Source organism: Canis lupus, chromosome 12 (assembly GCF_003254725.2).
Source record: "Canis lupus dingo isolate Sandy chromosome 12, ASM325472v2, whole genome shotgun sequence".
Classification (NCBI taxonomy): domain Eukaryota; kingdom Metazoa; phylum Chordata; class Mammalia; order Carnivora; family Canidae; genus Canis; species Canis lupus.
Genome location: NC_064254.1, coordinates 45096220 through 45122537, shown reverse-complemented (window position 1 = coordinate 45122537; position 26318 = coordinate 45096220). Strand labels below are relative to the sequence as shown.

At 43.9% G+C, this 26318-nt stretch overlaps 1 protein-coding gene, 1 long non-coding RNA gene and 1 other non-coding gene across 7 annotated transcripts in view; 1 reads left to right on the top strand and 2 right to left on the bottom strand.

Annotated features, from left to right (window-relative positions):
* The window catches only part of LOC112658487 (uncharacterized), a 71453-nt gene extending 63160 nt beyond the window's left edge, over positions 1 to 8293 (bottom strand). For 3 of the 4 annotated variants that reach the window (XR_004804427.1, XR_004804423.1, XR_003135737.2), the window contains exons 1-3: positions 8027 to 8293; positions 6400 to 6540; positions 5639 to 5706 (exon numbers count right to left, since the gene is read on the bottom strand). This is a non-coding gene — a long non-coding RNA (uncharacterized LOC112658487). Of the gene's footprint in view, positions 1 to 5638; positions 5707 to 6399; positions 6541 to 6602; positions 7055 to 8026 lie in introns of those variants that run through there. The other variant, XR_004804425.2, reaches the window with a different exon arrangement.
* An 8562-nt stretch (positions 8294 to 16855) lies between these two features.
* TBX18 (T-box transcription factor 18) overlaps positions 16856 to 26318 on the top strand; it is a 28563-nt gene continuing 19100 nt past the window's right edge. The window contains exons 1-4 of one of the 2 annotated variants that reach the window (XM_025444623.3): positions 16856 to 17593; positions 18761 to 18965; positions 21189 to 21290; positions 24343 to 24514. In XM_025444623.3, the coding sequence (XP_025300408.3) occupies positions 17287 to 17593; positions 18761 to 18965; positions 21189 to 21290; positions 24343 to 24514 (786 nt within the window). In that variant the 5' untranslated portion in view covers positions 16856 to 17286. Of the gene's footprint in view, positions 17594 to 18046; positions 18966 to 21188; positions 21291 to 24342; positions 24515 to 26318 lie in introns of those variants that run through there. The other variant, XM_049092328.1, reaches the window with a different exon arrangement.
* Positions 24818 to 24924, bottom strand: LOC112658756 (U6 spliceosomal RNA). The gene has a single exon (XR_003135935.1). It is a non-coding gene; the product is annotated as a U6 spliceosomal RNA (small nuclear RNA).

Below are 26318 nucleotides of genomic sequence, written 5' to 3'. Positions count from 1 at the left end.
CGTGTTTGCCAGGGTTCACAGTGCTGTTTCTCAGTTGAGGTAAAGGAAGCTCATAAAAGTTAAAGAACTTCGTCCCAAAGTCACACAAGCAGTAGTGAAAGGATCTGCATGAAAAACCACCTCTCAACTCTTGCTCCTTTAACTTGGTCCTAACTCCTACTCAGACATTTTTCATACTTCCGCCTAAAAGAATATCAGCCAAATACTTTTACTTAAGCTTCCTTTAGGGATTTTCATTGGTTCACCTCTGATCATGCTTTTTCTGCTTTTTTAATACAGCTAATTTATTTTTTATTTTTCACACTGCTCATGTGGCTATAAACTCTTGAAGGTGAAGGTCAAGTCTTAGTGGTCAGCATAGTTCACAACATGTCTCTGGCATATAATAGATCTCCATTTAGTTCCTCACTTTGCCTAGACCTTCCTTGGGTGCTTTAAATATAGCCAGTGAGTACTAACCAATCAAGCAGTTTCTAAAGCTCTGGCAGGACTTCTAAGACCTGCTCACATACAAGTTCAGGAATGAGAATAATATGTCAGGCTATTTTTTTTTTTTTTGTCAGGCTATTTTAAACAATAAATGCAACTGTTCTAAGAACAGACAACACAAAGGTTTTTTTTTTCTAATCTCTTTGAGGACTGGAAATACAGATCAATGTACCATGTCCATCATCTCCCCTAGAAACTGAAGATTTCAAGTTTTCTTCTCTTAACTATACATCTCATCTGGAAAATTTGAGCTGACTGGTGTTGAACCAAATATCCTAAAACGGTTTTAGAAAAACTGTTCACTGAGAAGGTAAAATGCAAAAGTGTGTTGGGAAAAGAACTTAACAAGAAGGCTGCAGCCACTTTAGAAGTGTAAAACTCCCTCCACAGGGGAGTTGGGACACTAAAACTTCCATCAAAGCACATGAAAATGACATCAGTGGTCTGTTATCCCCTCATAAATGGACCAGACCTGGGCAAAGACGCTTGAGCAATGTCAGCCCTTGTCAAATGCATAACAAAGTTTGACATCTGTTAAATCATTAAGGATACAAATAAAATGTTAACCAAGACAGAGAAGGAAGGGAGAGTGCTGATAGTATGTATTAGGACTAAAAGTAAAAGGCCAGAAAAGACGTGATTAATTCCTAGACTTTGGAATCTCACTATAGGTTGTTGGCTAAATGTTCCCAAGTTTCTTTGCTTTTTTTTTTTTTTTTTTTTTAAACCTTCCCAAGTTTCAAGTCACTGGAAACAACTTTGGTAATAAAACGACTATGGAAATCTGTAATAGATGGATTTAGGGCTTTTCACACTGATATGGCTGTTTCCACAATAAGAGGATATCCTTTGGCTCCTTATATCCTCATCTTCCTCCAGATACCTGGTTTCAATTTCACGGAATGTAATTCTCCCTGACCTCAAAGAGAACTTTGTCCTTGAACTAGCTCCACAGAGCAAAGCTCAAATCTTGGCCTATAGTATTCATCTTAGTTTTTGTACCTGATTAAGCTGTGTTTTCTATTTTCCTTGTCCTCTGAGTATGCGGCACACTAGTCTGGAAGTTCTCTTGTCCAGGAAACAGACGAGTTTCCTTTCAAAACTTGTGACCAAGAAAAAGACACTTAGACATCAAATTGTTTTACTTTCATTTTCCTGGGAAAAAAAAGGAAATACTACATTTCCCAGATTCCTCTGCAGGCACATGGTGCTTTGGGATTGATTTCTGGCCAACAGAATGTGATCAGAAGTCACAAGTGTCATTTCCAGGCTGAGGTAATTAAGAGTGGGTATGCTTTCCCCACACATCCTCTTTCCTTTCCTCATCAAACTTGGAAGTCAGGTTCTCCATGGCACAGCTACAAGAAGGGGTCAGCCTAGGTCCTGAGTCACCAATTGGAGGAAAGATGCCACCTCACCCACATCAGGATCTTAAGTAAGTAGACTAGTATTGGGTTATTCCACTGTTATTCAGAGATTGTCTGAGGCTGCGGTTAATATTAATTTCCATGACTAATAAATAACCTCTAGAATGCTGAAATTTCCTAAAAGAAGTCTGAGGCTTACATAATAAATGCACCATAAATGGACAGAGATGAATATGCATCCAACTGAGCTCAAGGAAACCTAACCGGCCCCAAGGAGAACAGATTCCAGACTTTATATGTGGGTACATGGGGACTTCTTGCAGGTACAAAGGGGCAAAAGAGGAAAAGTGCACAGGATGTACCATTCCACACCCTTGGACCTGCCAATCAGGGAGAGGACCCTTAGAAGGAAGAGCCAGAATGCACTAACTCACGAAAAAGGGATTTTCACTGCTCTGTGGGGTTGAGGCTGGGAAAGGAAGAAGGAGAATCCAGAGCAACAGGAAAAGGTAAGTAATCTGGACTACTACAGCTCAATTCAATACAGGTAAAAAGGCGACACTTCAGCAGGGCCTCCAACATGCAAGATCCAAGTATGTACTTAGGCCTGGTAATGAGAAGTTGGGATGACCATGGAGCGCATATCAGTAACTTGGGGGGCACTGAGCAATAGCCCAAGAAGCGCCAGAAGCACCAGTCTCCCAAGGTGGAAGAGCAGGAATGTTGAGTCCCTGGGAGGGTCACAGCATGAAGGACTACTTGGAGGAGCTTCAGTCTAAGATAAGCATTGAGGGCTGAGGATGGGGCAGGGTTGCAGTCCCAATGATCCAAATGATGGAAGAAGCACAGAAATTGTGAGAATTTCCTGTATCCTTCTCCCACCAGGACTGTTCCAGAATACTGTTTACCAGTTCTGCCTATAACCATATTCTGGAATCCATTAAAGCCAGGAGAAGAATCCAGAGGCACATGTTTTAACAGAATGTGGCTGTCTTCTCACTCCTCCTTTCCATCTCCCTTTCCCTGGGAGAGCTTCAGGGAGTTGGCAACATGGCCAAGAAAATCATGCCACAGGAATAGGCAGGCTTCATTGAATCCCTCTTCATGGGACGGGTGGACCCCACTGCTGGTTGGGTACCACATTGCTTCATATCCACTGTCTACACTTAACAGGAGGAGAAATTCTTCCTCATATGCCTCTCTCTTCTGTCATCATAGCCTGTTTTCCTTCTGCCACATTCTGTGCATCTGCTAAGGAAGGGGGTTGGATATATGTTCTAGATCATTTGGCCTGTACTCCACAAACAAGCAACTCTAGCCTGACTGTGCCCCTTGGCTGACTTGGAGATAAGACAGCAGGACTTGGCAGAAAAGGAGACCTATGTGCACCAGCCCTCCCAAAGTTTAGCCTTCCCTCTTTTACACCAAATAAGTGGATGTTATGAATAAAGGATAAGGTTTTATTCACTCACAAATATTTATTGAGTATAGTGCTACAAAACACTGGAATAGCTCTTTGGGAAATACTGATGTAGAAACTGTTCCTGCACTCATGGGGCCAGCTTATGGAATGACAGAGGGCATAAGAAATAGTTTCCAATAGGTTTAATGTAAAGAGGGATGTGTTATGTGCCTAAAAGATGGAGAAATAAAATGCCGTGAGGGCTAATTCAGAGGAAGATGAGATTACTCTCAGATGGATTCAGGATCATAAAGTATTGGTGCCATGTGGCATCACTGCGGTCACTTCATCGGAATACTTGAGGTGGAAGCTAAGGATGTTAGATGATTACACAAGCTCATGGAGCCAATGAGAGCCGACAAAACCTTGAGCTGGTTTCTTCCGAATCCAAGTCTTTGCTCACTCTGCTATGCCATGCTGCTTATTAGTCATGGGGCTTCCTGAAATAAATTACCTGCTGTCCTAGATTCAGCCAATCAACATAAACATCATGAAGTTCACGAGCTTGGGAAGCTTACAATCTAGTACAGCAGGTCAAATATGTACATGTACGTTTCCATGCTTTTCTAAGATACAACTAACCTCAGAAAATATATTGATATATTAACCAAATATTTATATACTTAACCAAAATATTGATATACTTAACCCATTATCAATCTGCAAGATGTAGCAGGAGGAGAAGGGTTACAGTTTAGTTTTTTTTTTTTTTAAGATTTTATTTATTTATTCATGAGAGACTGAGAGAAGCAGAGACAAAGGCAGAGGGAGAGGCAGGCTTCCTGCGGGGAGCCAGATGTGGGACTCGATCCCAGGACCCCAGGATCATGACCTGAGCCAAAGGCAGATGCTCAACCACTGAGCCACCCAGGTGCCCTACAGTTTAGTGGGTTTGAGCAGGTGAAAGAAGGAAGAGGGACAAAAATGGAAGATCTCAGAGGCCATTTGCCTGGTGGTAGATCCAGGACAAACAACCGGTCTCCATAAGACTTACCACTGCTGGGTTCTCAACAAGTACTCAGTTTTAAAGATCTACACAGTAAGAGACAGAGTGAGGGAGGATGGGGGAAAGGGAAATGTCACTTTGTATTTTGTTCCTGGCCCAAACCCCCAATATTTAATAGAATACTGACTTTCTGTAGTGATCTGTAAAACCTTTGTGCTCCCATCCGCCTCCAACATAATACTCAAAGATCTATCTACCTCCTCTTGGAACTCATTCATGCAGTGACTTATCCCAAGTGATTCTGATAGCTGCCATCCCCTGGTGATTTGGAGCAGAATCTACCTGTGGACCTGCAGCCTCCGGGACTGACCCACTCCTACCCTTGCTGGTTTAGGGCAAGGTCTATCTTATCAACACCCTCTTCTCTTTCCAGAAACTTAATCATTGTGGGCAAGTAAGGAGGGTAAGGGAACTCAGAGACCTTGTTTATTTAACTTTACTAACATCTTCAAGTCCAAACTTTGGTATTCTTATTTGCTCTGAAGCCCAAAAGTAGTGTCCCCTTGAATACTTTATTGCTGTAGAAAAGGAGAAAGGAAACTAACACTTGTGTTATGTTAATGACAATAAAACATGGCTGTAATAACCTAACACTTAGAAAAAGGTCTCTTAGTGCCAGGCTCTGGAATGGCTGCTCTATAAGCCTTTGGGGTAGATTGTGCCCATTTTATAAAGAAAACTGGGTCTCAGATAGAGAGAGATTAAGTGCCTTGCCAAAGGTTACAGCAGAGCCCTAGGTGCAGAAGCCAGCACTGAATTCAGGTCTTTCTGATTCCAAAGTTCTTTCCAAACACCCAACTGCCTCTATATAGACAAACAACTTTATTTTAACTATAATGAAGTAAAAATAAAAAAAAAAGAGTATCTAAGTGTGTGGGGGCTTGTGGAGGAGGGGAACAGTTGTTCTCGCATATGGAGCAGCCTGTAAAACATGCTATGGTGCTTCCAGTATCATTGTTCTCATCACCACCACCACCACCACCACTGCCATCAGTTTAGGGAATAGCTTGCTTATTGAAAGAATCTGATAGGATTTCTCCTTGTGTGCAATGAGAATCACATTTCACTTTTGCTGCTAGGAGGCTCAGAGACAAATTTAAAGCTCCTCTTTAATAATTGTCTAGTACTCCACATACTTATTAGGGTTCTTATTTTCTTCTCATCTTGACCCAAGATTGTGATTTCTATGTTGTCTTTTTCTATAACTTATTCATCATTTTCATATTTATTTCTTATATGGATTCCCATGTGACCCCTCAAAACTTTAGTGGAATAAGATAAGGTATGCATGATATTAATTAAAATATAACTTACCTGGGTAGAGCTTTCATCTGTAGCATCACACAGACTCTTTAGTCCTTTGAATTCTATTGCTAGCCAATCTGAAAAAAAAAAAAGAAAAAAATCAAGACACCATCTGGCTGTCTTTGGAAAGACAGAGGTAATTCAGGTCTTTGATCTGCTCTGCACATGGACTGGGAGAGGGAGAGAGGACCAAATCTCCCTGACACAGACAATCACTCGCTTTATTAAACAAGTGTCTTATATTATACACAGAAAGTAGTGCATTATGTGGATGCACAAGAAAAAATTATGATGAAAAGTAGATACTGAGCGAACTGAGTACTCTGGGTTTTGAAACATTAACGTCACAGCTGTTTCTAATAATTTTTCTCTAACTGCAAGCTTATTTCCACAATATGTACTAATGTAACTGTAACTGCCCCAAATGTTTTTCATTTTTTTAAATGAAGTCTTCTTAGAAATAACTATACAACTGAGAGCCCAGAACCATCTTAGATCACTACCCCCATACACAGGTTATGTTGCATTCATTTTTTTTTTGTTCTGCTATGATTCAAGATGGGGCAGTTTGAAACAGCTGACCTACTTAAAAACTTGTGAAATATGCCTTTCTAAACAACAATAACAAAACAAAACGAAAGAGAGCCTCAGTAATGAGAAGTCAAGAAAGTTATTAGGTGGTGTGCTCTGGGATTTTAAATGGCAATGGCAATGGCAATGGCAATGGCAATGGCAATGGGGGGGGGGGGGGGCGGAAGCGCATTCCTTACCCATATCTGAGGCGGTGGTAATGGCAACAGGTCGTGGGAAGCTGCCTGAGAAATCTCTGCCGGCTGGCCCACGGCTTGGGGAGATTTAAGCCTTCTGTTAGAGGGTTGGCTGCATGATAGCATTAAAACTCTGGGGTTTACCTACAGTCAAGTGCAAAGAAAACCTGTGTTACCATTCCTTTCAGGTTCCTCCTCCTCATTACCTTTTATTTGCAATTATCTCCTTCCATCCAGTAGATGTTTCCTCTTCCAGACGGTTTTATATTTTTGTGAAGGGTTGGGAGACTTCTTCCTTTAAGGACTCTCCGCGCGTAGGTCTGACAGTCAGAAACCCGTGCCTTCTCTGAGGCTGGTGGTTCTCTGGCGCGACTCGGGGTCGCCTTCACCGCGTCCGCAGATCAGGGTAACCCACACGACTTCCCCTTCAGCCTAAATTGCGTCGGCCAGCTCCTCCTCCCGCCTGGGGTTGCCGAGAGTCACGACTGCGGCCCGCCGCGGCCAGATGCTGGGGTCACCCCGGAGCCAAGCACCCGGGGACGTGCGGGCTCCGCGGAGCCTAAACCCCCGAGAGCCCCTTCCTGGAGGAGGTCGCAGGCCAGGGCCTGAACTGCCTCAAAATTCTGGGCGGGCTGAGCTCAGGCACACAGGGGGAGTTGGCAGTCTCTCTGCCACCCCCCCTCCCGCCCCACCGGAATATATTACCCCACCACCCGGCGGGCAAGCAGGGCAGGGGTTATGATCCAAGCTGTAATTTGGAGGAGGTTAAAGCTGGGACGTGCACAAGGTCACGATACAAATACACGCGGCCCCGCGCCGGGAGCGCAGCGCGGTCGGCCACCACCCCCTTGCTCGTCCCCGAGCGCTCCGGAGGGGCGGGCCGCCGGCCGGGGCGCGGGCCGAGGCCGGAGGTCTGGGTGGATTCGGGTTTACGCCCCGGGGTGAGGAAGCGGTGGGCGGCGCGGCTGCCCAGGCCGGTGGGGCCCCGGACCGCAGGGCGGAGCGCGAGCAGGGGCGTGCGCCGCAGGGCCCCGGAGCCACCAAGAGGCCCAGGCGCCTCTGGATGCGGCTTCGGGACCGCAGCAGCGAGCGCGGCGGGCGCCCAGCTCCCGGGCAGTGTCCGCAGAAAAGCGTGGCCCGCGCTGCGCCAGACCTAAAGCTCCTGCGGGAAGTGGGGGGCGGGGCGGGGGGCTGAGGTTTTCACTGACTTTGTTCTGTAACCGAGTTTTTGAACAGAGTTGTGGGCTCAAGTAGAAAACAAGAACAGCCTGCTCCCCTCCACTCCATCCCCCCCGGCTCTACGGCGCTACGCCCGGTTGATAGCCCGAGGCGGCTCCAGGCGCGCACGCTCGCGCGCTCACGGGCACGCACGCACGCAGGCACACAAGCCACACGCGCTAACCGCGGGGTCTCCTCGCCTCCCAGGCTGCCCGGGTAGGGTGGTGCGGCTTTAAGGGGCTGGAGAAGTCACTGAGCCGGACGCCGTGCCGGGCGGTGGCCGAGGCTCACCCTTCTCGCCGGCAAGGGGAGGCGCAGAGGGGCCGCGGTCGCCCGCACTCCTCCGTAACTCCCCAGCGGCCTCCCAACAGCGAACGCCCCAGGAAATGATCCTTGTATTGTTCGCACTTACTGTGCACTTAGCACCGAGACGGTGGTTCTTTGCACTTATCAGCAGAAACCCGCGGCTCCGCGGCCCGGACTTCACTCTGGCCGCTGAGCGTGAGTCCGCCGGTAGCCGCGCGTCGCCGGCTTCCCCACTCCAACAGGTGGCGCGGGCCAGCGGCGACTGGTTAGGGCGCCCCTTGCCTTGCCTGACCTACAAGGCTCGGGGCGCCGTGGCCCGCCACTTCGCCCCGAGGAAGAGGGCGCGGGCTCAGTGGGAGCCAGCGTCCCGGGACGGGGCGGGAGCCCTGGCAAGTGAACGCGCACGCGGGGTCCGGACAGGAGCAGCTGCAGCGCCGCCGCAGAGCTTCCCAGGGAGCCACCCTCGGTTTCCCGGGAAGGGTTTGATTGTTAATAGCTAGGACGAACGTGCCTTTCAAGTGACTCGAACAGAGGAACTCCTTGGGGATCCAGAAACAGTCTAGATTGTTGCTGCCTGCCCGTCGACCCTACACATACCCCCTGCCAAGTTGGCCTCCCTTAGTCCCCTTTGATTTTGCGCGCGCGCGCACACACACACACACACACACACGGTTGGAGAATTAGAGATGGTGAATTAGGGAGAAAAGCCAAGCCTTCCTCCGCCAGTGAGTCCCTTCTGGGAGGACTCTGATCCAGGGACCGCGTCCTGTCCTCGCTCGGGTCCCCGCGGCCAAGCCCCACTCGCTAGGGCCAGGCGAGCCCAGCGGCTGCTGGAAGCCACTACCGCGCGCGGCGGACGCGCGGCTCCGAGCGCGCAGCTTCCCGAAGCAGCCCGCGAGGCTGATTTATGCTCCAGCGGCTCGCGAAAACCCCAATGCTTTGGCTGGGTTAATTTTTGTCAATTGTTCTTCATCACACTGAGATAGTTTGCAGCTCGAGGCGGGTCTTATTTATCACCCTGCACATTTGAAATACAGTCAGACATAAAAATAACTGACTCTGGGACTCTGGCGCAATATTGGAGCCGTCGGGGAATAATTTGGCTAACTGACTTGGACGTTTCACCTTCTAAACAGAAATGCAACTCTCAGTCAAACAGTAAATCAGATTGTCTTCGGCAGTGGGGGAAGAAAAAAGCACCAAGCTCAGAAGGCAACGCAAACAAAATGAAAGAAAACGCAGATATTGACCAAAGCAAAATGAGCTTCAGAAACCCAGACAGGATTTTGATTTTAGGCGTGGAACCTCATGGGGATTGTGAATCCCTCAATGTTTTACCAACCGGATCCGTCCCAGAAATTCCAGGGTGCCCCGGAAACTGAAATACTTTATTTCTTTCTTTTTACCATTATTGCTGTTTTTGTTATTAAATATTAACGAATAATAAATGCTGTTTTGGGGGTCTCCTTGAAGAGCTCTAATTATAAATGCTAGCGAGAGGGCGCAGAATGCTTTGGGAAGGACTGGGTGGGAGCTCGGAAGTGACCTAAAACTTGGAAAAGAAGGAAATCAGAAATTGTCCTGGCACTCTCCTTATCACAAAGTTCTGTGAATACATAGAAATGAATCCGACAGTCTTTTCTACGCCTCAGAAATTCCTTTGCCGGCCTATGTGGAAGCCCCCAATAATGAAAGCTCAACTTTCAACTGCCTCACTTAGACCAAGTGGTTAAGAACCTAGCCACGACTAGCCTCAGGTAAGGCAGGAACTGGAAAAGAAGAGAAAATCTATGCAGGCGACCACTCAACAGTTGATCATAAAGGGAAACTCAAAACACAACCAAATAGAACTTATGCAGGGGAAGGGTGCATCTGCTATTACTCTGCATTACTTCTACCCCCAAGTAAATTTCATTCTAGCACAACAAAGGGGAGATTAGGTTCCCACTTTCACAGCATAAATCTGAGGATGGTTTTCTTGACCTGAACCCACAGTGACCTTACCTGTAGGCACTTGCCTACCACTTTTAAGGTACAAGTATATATTTGTTTAAACTCCTTTTTGACCAAGTCTTTTCTCATGACTTGCTTCTTACCTTTCTTCAAATAAACTTGAACAAGAGAGCTGTGACTTTTAAAATCCACAAAGTAAAATTAAATTTAAAGTTACCACAGGGGGCTTCAGGTAGAAAATTGGAGGGATTATTTTTTTTTGGAGGGATTATTTTAAAATAATTTTGAAGGTTTAAGGGATGATACTTTGGTAGTTGATAGTACTTGATATCCATTGATAATACTGAATCTATAATATTATGATTGCAATCAAAATACGTAGTTTCAAAGGTATTAAATGAGATAAATTTACATCTAATCTTTTTATTGGAAAAAGATCAGCAAGTATTTGGATTTTTTTCTCTCTCTCAAGAGTAAAGTGAACTGCTGCGTTTTTGATATTTGCAGGATCTAATTATAATCTGGTGGTTTTTACATCGGCCCCAACCTGGATTTCCCCAAGTTGACGTTTCTGCTTTTTCGAAGGGGGATCTCAATAAATTCAGAATGTTATGTTGACATGCAATACCCCTGTTGTGAGTCATCCTTTGCCAATAGACAGTCTGATGTCCTTTTCAGTATAACCAGCTGGGAAATTAAAAGAAATGTGTTTGCTTCTCCACATTTTATTTTATTTTTTGTTTGTTTTTCCCCCTTTATTTCTAACACATCAAGATGAGTTCTTTCTCTTAGAATCCCAAACCACAAATATCTCCAAAAACGTATATTTCAAAAATTAAATCTACAGATGTAATACATACTGTGAACCCTATAAAATGCGTTTACAATGCTGACTTAAAGAAAGAAATTTATAACTTTCATATGTACCTTCCTTGTGCAATAGGCAACTGCCATATGTTTCCGACTTTCATAATTCAGTTTTTCCTGGACATCTGTAGCAGGTAGTGAGTGCTTCTTAAAGTACATTTTATGTAATATGAGAAGGAACCCGCACCAAAGACTAAAGGTTAACATAAAAAAGCAGAAGTCTTTCTAGAAATGCTAGTTATTCTAAATTTACATCACCTATTACCAATGGCCTGTGATAGGTTTTTTCCTCCCTCTTTCTTCATGAGGCTGGATTTGGAAATGCAGTATTGTAGATGCCAAGGACCTTTACAAGCAACTTTTTCAAAACATTGAAATGTTTGGGTAGAGTTCCTCTTGTTATTACTATTCTTTAGGCTTTTGCTTGAAGATTCTCATTTGGCTCTTCCTGAAAACCCGTATTGGAAATATATTCCAGCACAATTATTTTATTTAAGACAAAGTTTCATATTTTAATATTTCCCCCCTATATTTTTAGAGGGAAAAGAACTAAGCTCTTCATTTTTCATTGATCTCAATTGTTCATGAAACATTTCTTATAGGATGGAAGAGTTCACACAATTAAAAGTGAAAAGAAAACAAAACCAAAAGTCATGCAGAAACGTCATAGTTTGTTGTCAAATTTTTTGCCCACGTGTTTAAATCAGGGTTCATTCACACTATTACTACTATTTTTCAATAGCTCACTTCTTTTTGTGCAATTCCTATGCTAACTTTGAATTACTGTTAAAAATCTTTTCATTCAGCTGAAACTGAAATGTCTCATCTGTCAGTACAAAAATATGAATAAATGCCAGTCACATTCTTCATTGTTTACACTTTCAGCAGATTATATAAATGTGCACAAAATTTCCACTGTTTAAGAACTTTGGTATCTACAGTTGTGATAGAACAGGGCCCAATTTACAGCCAATTAAAAGATGTAGTAATTTTTATAAAAAGTTAGAAACCATACCTAGTAGTTCTTAAATGGCACCTAGATAAGGACGCTTAGTTCCATTTTCTTTCTTTTTTTTTTTCATTTTCAATTCATTTTACTAAAGTAGCAGACTCAAGATAATCTTTGTTTATAGGGAAGTAGTATTAAGTATTTAATTCCAAGAACATAAAAGTATTATATATTTTAAAAATCAATTTGAACATAATTTTGTATAATATAAGCTCCTAAAGTGCCCATTTACTATTTGGAGGATATTATTTAATTTCCCCATTCATTGTCTTAGTCAGATTTATATACAAATCGACCTGTTGAAATGTTGGTATCATCAAGGTCCAACTACCCATACTTGGGTATTCACTTACATCTAGATGTTATTTCTATTACTTCCTTCAAGCCATCTTATATTTGAATCGGGTTTTAGTGACAGAGAAAGTGTGGCCTTCTTGGACTTTTCTGTTACTAACCCCTAATTGTAGGGCTGTGGGAGGAGTGCCAGGTCCGTGAATGAGGAAGTGAAGCAGTGATTTTTTTTCAGCGCAGGATGAATAATAACTACTTCCACAGCAGTATCCTGTGGAAGCAGAGCAGATACTGCTGGTAAATGGACATGATTGGGGAAGCTCATTAGCCTAACGGAGTAGTTTTGTTCTGGACACTCCCTCACCACCCTTCGACGTGGAAGGTCAGAGGCCCCTTCTAGAATCTCTTCCTTTCCCGTCTCCAAGCTGGAAAACTTAGAGTTGGGAGGGATGGAGGAATGAAGACAAACTTAATCTCAGAGCACACTCTCCTTTGGCTCTACCAAAACCTTCTAAGCCCCAGCGAGAAATAAGCCTTGATTTACAAACCAACACTACACAAGATTCTCTGTGCACCCCCCTCCTCCGGCCTCCACCTTTTCGACCCCTGAAGGGCTCTTCCGTAGGCTGCTGGAGTTCTTTGGTGGACGAACTCAGTCTCAGATGATCAGAATTGCGGAACACACTGGTTGTTGAAGAGAAGAACGGTAACCGGTCGCCAGCCGGTGGGAAGGTGCTGTCTGTGCGTGCTATTTGCGGCAGAATCGAGCAGCGAGGAATTGCGGGACCGGATCTCTCCCTGCGCGGGGCCTGGGTTTGCAGCCGGAGCCCGAGGCTCCGCAGAGAAGCCAGCGCGCGAAGAGCGCAGCCAGCCAGACCCTGGCCACCCGAATTTATTCCTGTAGACTTTGTAAACTTGCAGATTATAGCTTATTATTTTTATTAATTCAAATCAGAGGGAGGGCAAGAAGAACAATATGTAGGAGGAGAAAGGAGAAGGAAGAGAGTGGGAAACGGTAAGGAAAGGAATGGAGGAGAGAGCGAGCCCTAGCCCACGTGTGTGGCGCGGTACCGTGACTCTGGGGGGGCTTCAGGCATCCCGGGCTCCCAATTAAGATAAGGCTCCTTCCCAGATCAAGTTACAAAGCAACTTAGCCAAATAAGTGTCCCTCTTTGGGCTTGGATGGGGCCTTCCTTCAGCCTCTCTCATCAGTTAGTCTATTTCTTGTAAGTTAGTATTTTAGCGAATAATAAAATGTCTTTCTATGTGTGGGAAGGAAGTCCAGATCCTGCCTCTTTGGAAATTCGGAGACTACAGTGGTGCACTTGGAGTACAGGGGCAAAAAACAGACCCTCCTGTGTGCCAGGGAAAACCTCCCCTTGTCAGATCTTTAGTCAGGGAAATCAGACATGAGGTTGGAAACTTACAGCGGTTGTCAAGTGCAAAAGAAAAAAGAAAAAGAAAAAGAAATCTAGAGAATGAAATGGTGCCGCTTAGGATTTTAAAACTTGTAAATTAAAAATAAACAATTGCTTCTAAATAAAGTACAAGAATATACAATACAAAATATAAACAATAGCAACTTAAGTAAGAAGAAACAGCAGACTCTGTCTAAACATAGAGTTTAGATCCGATGAAAACGGCAGGATGCTACAGAAAGAATGAGCTTCGAAAAAGAATCCTTTGCAACGATCCAATGTTAAGCTGTGAAAGAACGAAGAGAAAGAGAGAAAAGAAACAGGAGGAACCAGATATGCTTTTTAATCCCGTTAGTTTTGCTATGACTGGATACGGATTCCACTAGGTACCATTCTCCCAGATATGGATTTGCGAGGCTCGTAAACCCTTTCCCCTCCAGCCAAGTCTCGGAGACAGATCCACTCTGATAATATTCTTCTCTGGGTGGCTTTTATTTGAAATAGAGCCTGGTTAGTCTTGCCAGAGGGCTGACAGTTTAATCCAGTTTTAATCATTTCCTTAATGTAGCACAACCTGGGAAAAGACATTTTCTCTCTTAAAGTGACAGGAGGCGCACGCTCCCAGTACATAAGCTCTCTTCCACGTTTACACGTGCGCAGGTGCACACACGCGCATCCGCGCACACAGGCCCATACAGACAAGTGCACACATAGATTAGTGCGCACGGGCGTACTCACGTGCACACAAGCACTGACATGTGCACACACGTATTCCACCGAATTTTTCTTCTGCCAATTCGCGTCCTGTCCCGTTTCTTTTGCTCTCGCAACAAAGCAAAATGCAAGACCCTGGCTTGGCCCAGGCACGCGCAAGACAGGCTTTTGAGAAAACGCCTTGTAAAGGCATTGTCTTCGGGGTCACTCCGAAAGGCCGAGAATCCTCCCGCCTGCGGACTCTGGCCTTCCTTCCCTCCCGCTCCTGGGAGAGGTTCGGTCCCCGTCTCCCAGAAAAAAAAAAAAAAAAAAAGGTCCTGGTGCGGTGAGGTCTGCGACTAGATGCTTTTGCGGGGTCGACTAAAGCTGGTCCTGCTAGGTCCGGAAGCCTGAGCCAGATCCAGCGCGAATTCGAGGCAACCAGCGGCGGTGCGGCTCTATCGCTAGGGTTCCCAAAGCTTTGTCTGGACCTGTACTACGGGGACCAACGCTTTGCTTCCTTCTGCCCTGGCCGCCTAGTGCACACCTGGATTATTTCTAAGGGCCACGTTCTATCTGCGAGGCTCAGTTTTCCAGCTGTCGTCTATGTGGACACAGACTTCGGTGTCCCTAGGTTCTGGGGTCTGCGCCCCTTTCTATCGCAGGTAAAGTTGAAAGAAGTGGCAGAGGGATTAGAGGAGGCCTTTGAGCTGCGCAATCCAGAGCGCGCCCCTGCAGGCCGTCTAAGCCCCTTCTATAGCAGTTTGAGCTGCAGAGCATATCAATGGACAAGAACCCATCTACACCGCAAGCTTCGCGTCTGGAAAAGGCGTTTGTCCCTGGCGGCCTTAGGTTTCTCAGTACGAGCTGCTCCTTCTCGGTCCGCTGGGGGAGTATAGGCCTGTAGGTCCTGGTGACTCCACCCAGGGGCCTCAAAGCCTGCTCCAAGGTCTCAAAGGCTGCCCTCAGGAGCTTGGGTCGCTCCTCCTCATCATTCAGAGCCTGGGCCTGCAGCCGGGCGCTCGGACCTCGCAGGCTGCTGATGCCGACTTCTGACGCCCAGCGCGGAGCTCCTGGAGCAACCCCCTGCCACCCCCACTCCCAGCCCAGGTTCTCCAGGTGGCCTCTTTGCTCTCCCAGGCCCGATTCCCCTTCGGCCTGGCTTCTGAAACCCGGTTTGCGCTCACATTTTAGGTATTACCCGCCTGGGGCGCCCTCCGGGATCTGCAGAGCTCCAAGACCTTTTGCCAAGCCTTCTTTTACAAATGCAAAACATCTCAACATTTCCTTCCAGTAAAATCTGTTTCTCGGGCGTTTAAAAGAGCTCTCTTCCGCGTGGGTGTTACTCAGTCGTTTTTGATTCTGGCTGCTTGGCCCCGCCGGGAGGCGAGTGCGTGGATGCCCCTGGGCACCTCCTGCTCAGGTTCCCGCTCATCTAGTTACCTTGCTACGCTTAAAAGCAAGTTTACCGAACTGCGGTAAAAAGATCTTAGTGGCGAAGCTACTTCCTATGGCTCTACTGAAAACTTAGAAGTCCGAGGTAACTAGGAAGCCAGCAGTTGTGGAGGTTGATTGAGCGAGAGAAAAAAAAAAAAAACAACCCTTTATCCGTGCTTTTATTCCAAATATTTAAGAGTATTTTGCATCAGGAATTTCATTCTGTACGAGATTTGTCCTATTTACATCAAATCCATTTTAGGAGCTAATTCTGACCCCCCCCCCCAAAAAAAAATCGAGTTAAAACTATGAACTGTATGGATGCATGATTGGTGTTATTCAACTAAAATGTGTTTTTTAAAAATTGCTTTGAAGAAACAAGCTGGCTCTTTAAAGGCGTGAGAAAAGAAGTGGCAAATCGTTTACAGCAGGACAAATATGGAGTTAGGTTAAATCACAGTCATTAAAAAAAAAAAAAACTCCAAGGGAAATTTTATTGTCCCTTAAAACATTTCACCTCGCCAAGTTTTTGGATTTCAAGCTAAGTCTTTATCACTGAAGACATACAGAATTAAAATCCCAAGACTTAACGTCTTAAAATTACCATGCTTTGAAAGGAAAGGGAGGCTCCTGAAAAAGGCGTACTTTTACAGGCTAACAAATAGGAGAGACTTAAGCGATAATGTAAAATTTTGCTCTCCTAAATATGCTTTGAATTCTCACTTCTTCCCTAAGAAAAAGCCACTAAGTAAAACATAAACATAAACAAATAAGCAAGTCTAATGCCATTCCTGGGAGACTGGGCGCTACTGAATGCAGGAATGTTTAAATCAGACAGGACGGGCCTGGTGGCTGTGAATTGTCCCCGCTCAAAAATGTTCTGAATTGTTGCAATATTAAGTGATAAGGGAGTGGGACTGGAGTTTAAAGTTTCTTGGAAGATTCTTGATATTCTAAGTTGGTGATCATCTTGCTTTAAAGCCAGGAGCCTCACCCTTTCCAGGTCTGGGTGAGGAAAACTAGAGACTCTGGCTGGACTGGGATGTGGCAGCCAGAGAGACTGACCGGGTTCAGCGCCCGGGGCTGGCACTTCCAAGCCAGACGGCGGCGCTTTTCACTCTTTTTTTTTTTTTTTTTTGAGCCCTTGTAAGGAAGTGGGCGCGGGCTGCGCGCAGTCGGCGCCGCCTGATTGGCTGGACCTCCCCGTGATTGACAGGACTCCAGACTCCACCCCCGCCGCTTTATTGACACTAATGAGCAAGTTCTTCCCACCGCTCTCCTGCCTGGAAGTGCTGACAGATCAAGGCAACAAATTTCAATTACAATCCCTAATTTGTGTCCGCAGAGTGTTTTTTACCCATGTTAGTCCTCTCTGGCGCATCAGTCGAAGCAGATCTTGGAGCAGCAGGAGGAGGTGGAGGGGGTGGGAACGGAGGAGTGCATCAGTGAGAGAGCGCGCGAGAGACCGAGGGAAGGAAACTTGGCGGGCGCGTCGCTGGTTCCTCGGATCCCAACACGAGCGAGAAAGAGGAAACGCCAAATTTGTTTTTTTTTTGCCCGCGGCAGGGAAGGGGGCAGATCGGCCTGCGGGAGGCCCCGAGAGGCGTTCAGATTTTGGTGGGGGTGGTAGAGCGAGTGTGTGCGTGTGCCCGCGTGAGTGTATGTGCGCGAGGGGCGGGCGGGCGCCAGGCGGCGGGGATGGCCGAGAAGCGGAGGGGCTCGCCGTGCAGCATGCTGAGCCTTAAGGCGCACGCCTTCTCCGTGGAGGCGCTGATAGGCGCCGAGAAGCAGCAACAGCTTCAGAAGAAGCGACGAAAGCTGGGCGCGGAAGAGGCGGCCGGGGCCGTAGATGACGGAGGCTGCAGCCGCGGCAGTGGCGCCGGCGAAAAGGGCTCCACCGAGGGAGACGAAGGCGCTGCACTCCCGCCACCGGCTGCGGCGGCCTCCGGGCCCGCCCGGAGCTGCGCAGACCTGGAACGGAGCTGCGGCTCCCGCGGAGCCGCGGGTGAGTCGGCCCTTTCCCGCCTAACTTCTTCGCCGCGCGTCCCTCCCGATTCCGCGGGGAACCCGAACTTCTGCGAGCGAAGGGCGCGCGCGCGCGGTGCCCCGCCGTACCCGGGGCGCTTGCGCCACCAGCGCTTTGGCCTCGGGTGCTGGGGCGCGAAGCTCACAGCCGCCCGGGCCGCTCTCGCCGCCCAACTCGGGGCGCGCTCCAGACGGTGAAAATGCGGCTCGTGGCCTCGCTTCCCGGGCCGCCGCCGCCCCCTTGGCGACCCGCGCCTTCGGCCGCTGCTCCTGGCGGCTCTCGGCCGTGCAGGTCCGTGCGCCTTACGCATCTGCCTCCCTTGGGGTTCCAGCCAATGGGTGCTCTTTTTTCTTTCCTAACTTTTAAAAGCAAGGGGGTGGGGGGAAGCGACGGCATAACCACCCCCCGAAACCGGAACGGATGCCCTAAACAGTTTGGGCAAACCAGGAAGAGGGCGGCGTACTTGCAAACGTGGTTTCCCGAGGGGTAGCTGAGCCCGTCCCTTCGCCTCTGGATTCCCGCTGCCTGCCGAGGCCGGCGGCGCCGGGGGGCTGGCCTTTCGCGCTCTTATCGGCCCTTCGCCGCTTGGCTGAGGAGTTCTGGGAGGTCGGGGAGGCCGAAGAGCTTTCTAGAGGATGCCTCCGCCCGGGCCCAGAGCGAGGGGCCTCGGACGCCTAACGGGAAGGGAGGCCCAGGCACGGGGGGCCGGGGCCCCGGACGCCGGGCGGTTTTGCTGTGTGCGTTTCGGGTCGCGGGCATCTCGGGGTCTGCGCCGGGGCTCTAGACTCAGGAGCGCATCTCAAGCCCAGCTGGGCACGTATCCTAGACCCCCGCGGTTGCGCGGACCTTGCGTTGGGGCCTTGACCCCGCGGGGACTGCGTGGGAGGGGTGGCCGCGGCCCTCGAGCCTCTTCGGGACTCGGCACTTGGGGGCCTGGCTTGTACGTCGAGTGCCCTCGGCGGGCAGAGCGGGTGTTACCCCTGGGCCTGCAGGTTAGAAGAATCCGAAGGCAAGAAAGCCCCCCGCCCCGCATTTTCTCTTGGTCCCGTTTCCGCCTTCCCCAGCCGCCCCCCGGGGCTCAGCCTCCCCATCCAGCTTCCTCTCCCGAGCCCTCACCGTTACCCCTCTCTGCCCTTTGCTGCCCAGGAGGCTGCGAGGACGGCTTCCTGCAGGGCGCTTCCCCGCTGGCGTCCCCAGGAGGATCCCCGAAGGGGTCCCCGGCGCCCGCCCTGGCTCAGCCGGGGACCCCGCTGCCCTCGCCGCAGGCCCCGCGGGTGGATCTACAGGGAGCAGAGCTCTGGAAGCGCTTCCACGAGATCGGCACGGAGATGATCATCACCAAGGCGGGCAGGTAAGGGGCGATCTGTCGCCATCCCGGGGCCCTGGCCCCCCCCCCCCCCCCCACCCCGTCGGGCCCGGAAGGGTGAGGGCCTGCAGAGCTGTGGCGTCTCTGGGCAGCATTTTTGCACAGATTGGACAAGGCCCGGGTTGCGGCGCGCTCGGAGACTGGCTTTGCGTGCCTTCCGCCCCGGAGGGCAGTCGGGGAGGCGCGCAGCCCCGCCGCCCTCCCGGGGGTCAGGGAGAAATCAGCCTCGTCGCCCAGGCGCTCGCGCACGCGGGGCTTAGGTAGTCGGCGCGCTGGGTGGTTAGAGTCGTGGTTCCCGAGACCGACGGCTGCCTGGGCGCTTGGTTAGGCGCTGGTTATCGTTTCTGGAACTACGGAACACATTGCTTCCCTTAACCTCCCGCTTTTTTAAGAAATGCGGTTTATTCTTTAGAAAACTATGATTTTTTTTTTTTTTTTTTTTTAGATTCCAGACTTGCAAGCTGGTTCTTTATCAAAAGATACCCTAGCAATGTAAGGACGTGATGTCTCGTGCTATTTTGGTATTCTACTAGAATGAAAAAAAAAATGACTGGAATCATTAGTAATACATGTATAATCTCTGCAAAAATAATTACCTGGTTTTTAAAAACCATTCTGTTTGTAGAGCCAGTTACGTGGTTATACATATATTTTTCTAAATGAAATCCAACACGTTCGTCTAAATTTGCTGAAGAAGACTTAAAAGAAATTGTAAGAAGGCATATCTGTTTTTTGAAAGTGTGAAATTTGCACATCCGTTAGTTAGTAAAAAGATTTGGCCAGTTAGTAAAAAGATTTGGCCAGATACTATTAATTTGAGGGAAGAGCAGAAATATTTGCATTTTAAAGTTTTCAGCTCATTTAATGCAGTGAAATCTATGAATAATATCTTCCTTAAAAGGAACTTTAAAAAGCACAGCGACTCTTTCAGGGAGTACACATGGCCAAAACCTGGATAGCATAAAAGTATCCAAACTTATTAGAAATTACAAAAACATATTTTATTGAATCCATATGCTACCTTCTACATTTTCACAGAGCTTTTATTAATGATCCAAATTCAGTCTTCAACAACACAAAGCAACAGTTGTCTTATAAAGGATGTAGTTAAAGACCTTTACTCTTTATCTTACAGGTGCACTGAAATAACACTAAAACAGCCAGCATATTAAACTGTTCTCATGCCTAGTTAGGAATAATGGACTTTCTTTTCTCTGGATGTGGTCTTTAATGGCATTATTATTATAGAAAAAGGTTTTGGTAAATAACAGTACTAAAATTCGTGTTATAAGGTTAAATTAGCAAAAATTAGATTAACTGGCAGGGTCCTAGACATAAATCATTAGATGAAAGTTTTTTTTTTTAAAAAAAAGAAGGAACGAATCTATTTGTATTTTATAAACAATAATTTGCTGTTATATTCTTGCTACTGTGTCCTTTTTAAAAGATAGCTTTCCAGTACTATAGCATCTCCTTTCATATGCATCTCTGGGAAGCCTAGAGAAATGCAGATTTTCATTTGTTTTAATTAGCCAAGTTTTGAGTAAGTGTGGTTAAATGAGAAAGTATTTCCAGGGTATAGTGGGGGAAGGAATGATTTGGTAAATATACATTGTGTTTAGTTTCTGCTTTCAATAAAGAAGTTTTACTATACCTTTCAAATTTAGAGCAACTTTTGCACTTCACCTTTACCATGCTGCAGACAGGAAGTCCTGTCTCAATAAAGAACATATTGTTTGGTTATAGCATGGCACATTGGCTCCTTGTGGTTTTTTATAACCCTTTTAAAATTTCACATTATAATATATTTTATCACTTGTACAAATTCAAATTTTCTATTTCTACCTTTGGAACATTTTATCATTTGTATTATTAAAGTAAATATGCTTACTGATTTTTATTTAAAAAATAAACTGCTTTGTTTAGTGCTACTACTTTTTCAGTGTATAATTATTTTCCTTTTAGCTGTACTGACATTTCAGTAAACACAGTACATGATAGGGTACAACAAATTACATTTAAAAGCCTCAGTTTTGATATGTCCTGTATCCTGAGTTTTTTGAATTACATTATCAAAGTGAATGCTATATATTTGTCCATAGGAAAAATAGAAAGGTTTCCAGAGGTTTCTTCGCTTATTCATTCTCAATGCTTAATCACAAACAAAAACAAAACCCATACCCTGTTTCTTCCCCTCCGTATGCTTAGGCGCATGTTTCCAGCAATGAGAGTGAAGATCTCAGGACTAGATCCTCACCAGCAGTATTACATTGCCATGGACATTGTGCCAGTGGACAACAAAAGATACAGGTACAGTGATCAGATGGATACCAGAGGATAAGAATATGCTAGGATTTTACAGGCTCTGCCTGTTTCATCTGTGACGACTATGATGTTTGTTTCCAGAAGCCTGTAGTATTTCTTGATCTATAATCCACTCCCGACAGTTCTAGTAGCCCAGACGCTGCCTTCTCTTGCAGTAAATGCGGAAACTTAATTTTTGTTTTGCTTTTAACAGATACAGAAATGTCTTTTAAGTATGGAGAACTTTAAATTGGTGCTAGTTTAGTGTTGTTAACTTGTGTCTTTTATAATGACTTTTTGATTAGAATTTTGAGAGGAAATGTTAAATTTATAGAAATATATATAATATTCGAAGAAATGTTTCATTTTCTTTATGATGACTTTGATTCTTAAATAAATTCCGCTTTTCTTGTTGTGTCTGAAATCATTACTGTTGGCAGGCGTTTTTCCTTTAATTTTAGGAAATTATTGAATTTAGAAAAATCTCATAATTCACCATATATTAGGACATCTTTAAACTGGCAATGAGTTTGTTAATTTACTGTTGTTTTTTGGTTGGTAGTTAACACAGTAGATTAAAAAAGAATATTGTAAGATGTATTTTTTGAAAGAAGATGTATTATCTGGATATCAAGTAGAGTTGGAAAAGATACATGTTCTTCAGTTTTAAACCAACCTTTGCTCTTTTTCTTTTTCAAGTAAGCAGATCAGTAATTTCCAATGGACAATGCTTTTTAGTTTTCAGAGGAGTTAAAAATACTAACACTTCAAAAGGAAATTTTGAGTAGATCAGAAGATGCTTTAAATTTTGGTCGTCTTTGTTTCTGTTTTTTTTTTTTAACTTTAATAAACAACTAGAGAATGTAGTAAGTTTTTAAATGAAGTCAGATTTGGTTTTTATCACTTTTTAAAATTTAGGGAGTTACTTTTTTGAAACAGGCTTACCGATGTCAAAAGTATACAGATTTAATTAGTACAGGCACATATGGAATACTAAAAAGATGGGTAATAAAAAAAGACAGTTTTATTGTTTATGTTTTGTTTATTTTAATTAAATAACTCATAGAGAGTTTGCTAAAATTATCTGCTGCATGGTAAGAGCTAGAGGCATTTTTTATTCTTTAAATATAAAATATACTTGGTTTAAAATCCATATTCTAATTTGGGTTTTGTGTTGAGAAAGAGAATGTAATTCTTAATGAGCTTAAAAATTATTCCTTTCATTTCCAAATTTGTCTCCTACGTCTCCAAATATCTTTCATATATTTTGGATGGTTTATTTTACCTGGTTGATTCTTATTATTTTCACATAAAGCAGGAAAAATTTCAAGTATAGGTATTAAGATGTCAAATTTTAAAAGCTCAAATTATAAATCGTAAATTTGGTTTCACTTATAATGCTTCCCAAGAAGTTTGGTTTTAGCAATTGTATTTAGAATGTTTCACAAAGAATCTGCAATGGTTAACATTTATTCTCTAGGTGGCTATGGATTTTTGAACTATTGAATATGTGTACTTTTTCAAGGTTTTGATAGAGCATATTACTCTGTTCACTTTGGAAATAACTATAATGCATTTTTTTCTTGCATTTCTAAGATTTGCATTTTATTTTCTAACTTTTAGCAGTAGTAGAAAAAAGTTTTTGGCTTATTTTCTGCTGTCAAAGAGTGGTATTTGGTCAAATTTAAAATGCTTGTGATTTATTGTGATGTAAAATTAATATTCAGAAAGTCCATGCACTTAGGAACTTAGTTACTGAAATTATGTTATACCAATTCAAGAAATTTTTAAAAAAATTATTCTTAATTTTGTGTGTATCTTTTTCCCAAGACAAGGAATCAAAGAATAGAAGGCATATTGAACTCAAAAGAGAATGAAATATGTGACATTAGTTGAAGCAGAGGGGCTCACCAGAGATGTTATTGAAAGTATTTCATATTATTTTTAGAAGAAATTTGCATACTACACAGGTAGAATTCTCTGAAACTATCCACAAATTATTGTTTTAAATTGTATGTCATATTTTAAAATACAAATGGAAGGGAAACACTTAAGTATATAATTTCATTTTATACCCTTTTCTAAGTGAATCATCGTATCTTAGTTTCTAGTTTTCGAATTAGTGAATTTTAAATTAGCAATTAATAAATGAATACCTGAATACAGGATTAGATATTATGATCTTATTTACTGCCAGGAACATTGTTTTTAAGTATATTATTCTCATGGAGTCAATATATTTGACATGTATAAAAAACAGAAGAGAATGTTTGATCTCTTAATTAGAAAAGTCATATTAATTATATATACTGTCATTTTCAAAGTTTGATGTATATTTTGATTAGTGGTATTTTAAAACTAAAGAATTTTCTTTAACAGTAGAGAAAGAAATTTAGAAAATAAAGACCTATATGTTTTGATTACACAAAAATTTTGAGTTAAACTTAATCCATTATCTGCAATTTTTAGTTTAATAGAATTAGGAAAACATTCTAAATGATCATAGCTAAAACTACCTTTCTAAGAAAATAAAAGTTCTGGAACATTTGCAATTTCCCCTTGCCTCTCTATCATCCATCTAATCCGTCTGTACATTGCCTAAAATGGAAAGTGGTCTTAAAGGAAGTAGGACACTTTAAGGTATACCTCTCAAGTATTTTTGAGATTTACTTAAAAGTGAGCTTGACAACTTTAAGCTTGACAACAAGAGTCTCTTCATGTCAATTGAATGTCCAGATGTAAAATGGAAAATATCAGAATACAGATGGAATGTCTAATATGAATAAGTGTGACTCTTAAGAATTATGATACTTGAATTTATAGTGGTGATAGTATGCATAAATCCTTAACACATCACTTACTCTGAGAGGTCAGCAGACCTCTGCTGCCTCAGAGAGTTCTTGAAAAGTGCTTGAAATCTTATTTTAATATGTATTGGATGTAAAGAGCAAATTGTTGTTCTTTAGACTTTAAAAGATACACAGCTTGTCTGATTCTACTGACTCAGAAATTCCAAGGAACAGTAGCTCCTATCCTGAGCCTTGTCATTGCCTTCTAGGTATGTTTACCACAGTTCTAAATGGATGGTGGCGGGTAACGCTGACTCCCCTGTGCCACCACGAGTGTACATTCATCCAGACTCGCCTGCCTCAGGAGAGACTTGGATGAGACAAGTGATCAGCTTTGACAAGCTGAAGCTCACCAACAATGAACTGGATGACCAAGGCCATGTGAGTAGATGGCCTCCCTAAGGTGCTACCATGGGGTGGTGTAGCCTTGTCTATACTGTGCGACTAAAGGGCATGGTTGGTCAGCATGTGCCTGATCTGTGCAAAATCAAGGCTATATTTGCATTGGCGACTTCGCCTGTGCCTGACGCATATTCTGTGAAACATTTAATAGGTTAAAACTGGATACTAAATTTGTATTGGAAATGATAGCGTCTCAGGCAGACTTTTATTAGCTAGGATTTTTTTATAGGTTGTTTTTTTTTTTTGTTTGTTTTTTTTTTTTGCTTTTTAAAAAATATTTAAAAAAATATAGAACGCTTCACAAATTTACGTGTCATCCTTGCACAGGGGTCATGCTAATCTTCTCTGTATCGTTCCAGTTTTAGTATATGTGCTGCTGAAGCGAGCACTTTAGCCAGATCATTTGTCTGAAACCCTCTGAGTTACTAATTATTATGCTCTGAATGTGAATTCTTGGGAGTTGGGGTAACAGGGATAATGGTTTATTGTGTCCTGCTGCATTCAGCTCTTTTCCCAGGTGAAGCTTATTGCTTCTCAGAAATGGCCCATGCTTACACTGTTTGTGTATTCCATCTGCAAGCTCCTAGTTGTTTTGTGATGACATCTAATGTGTCAAAATATGTTACAATAACAATTCCTTTTAGTCTTAAAACATGATGCCTAAGTCAAAGTCAGTCGTTCTAATAATGTAGTGATTTTTAGCACCCTTATTGTCATACAATATTGTTCCTAGGCAAGATTTCTACGTTATTATTTTAATAAATAAGTCTGGGTATATGCTGATTTCCATCAAAAGCTAGCATTTCTATTAGGTTTTTGTTATTTGAAAGGGTTTTAATGGAGGCAAGATTGAAATGTCTTTTGAAGAGTACATCATACATACCACCTAGTTCATTTCTCAAAGGGTAACGTAAAAGTAACATGTTTATGAGCAAATCTTTTAAAACAAAAATGCAAACTGTCATAAACGAGTAATACAGTTATGATGAGATGTGATTTGCAAGTTGCTAGGAACTGTCTTAAGCAATTGATATTAATAAAAGCATTCAAGTATAAATTTTATTGTGGTACAAATTCAGTGTCTAGATTTTTAAGATACAACTATCTTACATTGCTTGTGTTTGACAAGCTGATTTAAAACAAAATCAGAGAAGTATAGTAGATTTCATTTCTGAATCCAACTCCATGCCCTATATTTTAGTGTATTACTTCATTTCTATTCTTTTTATTCTTTATGTACACAGTCAAGTAGTAGCAGTTACTTTTCACTTCAACGAAGGAACGCTAGTCTCTACTGTGTGATTGAGGGAGCTGCCTGAAATGTCGCCAGCATGTTCATTGAGGGGTCTTAGGTTTTTGGAGTAGAAAACTAAAAAATAATGCCATTAAGTGTGACTTGTTTTCAAAAGTTTAAATATCCTTTACTTTTCTCAGTTCTACAGTTTGAGAACATATCTTTTAAAAAAGATAATTTGGTCTAAAAACTATACACTGTCATATGTAAAGTGCCTTTTTAAAAGTAATTTAAATCAATATGGCCACTTTCTAATTCTTTCAGAGCAAATTATTGCCTTTATATATAATACTTAGTGTGTCAGGAACATTTGATATAAATCTAGTAATTTGTTTCTACAATTTTATTTGTAATTTCACCAGACCTTACATAAAACAGTATTCTCTAGAGAAACAGAACCAATAGAATGTGTATAAATATATGCAAAGAGAGAGATTTATTTAAGGTATTGGCTCTCATAACTGTGGCAGAGGTGGTAGGTCCTAGATC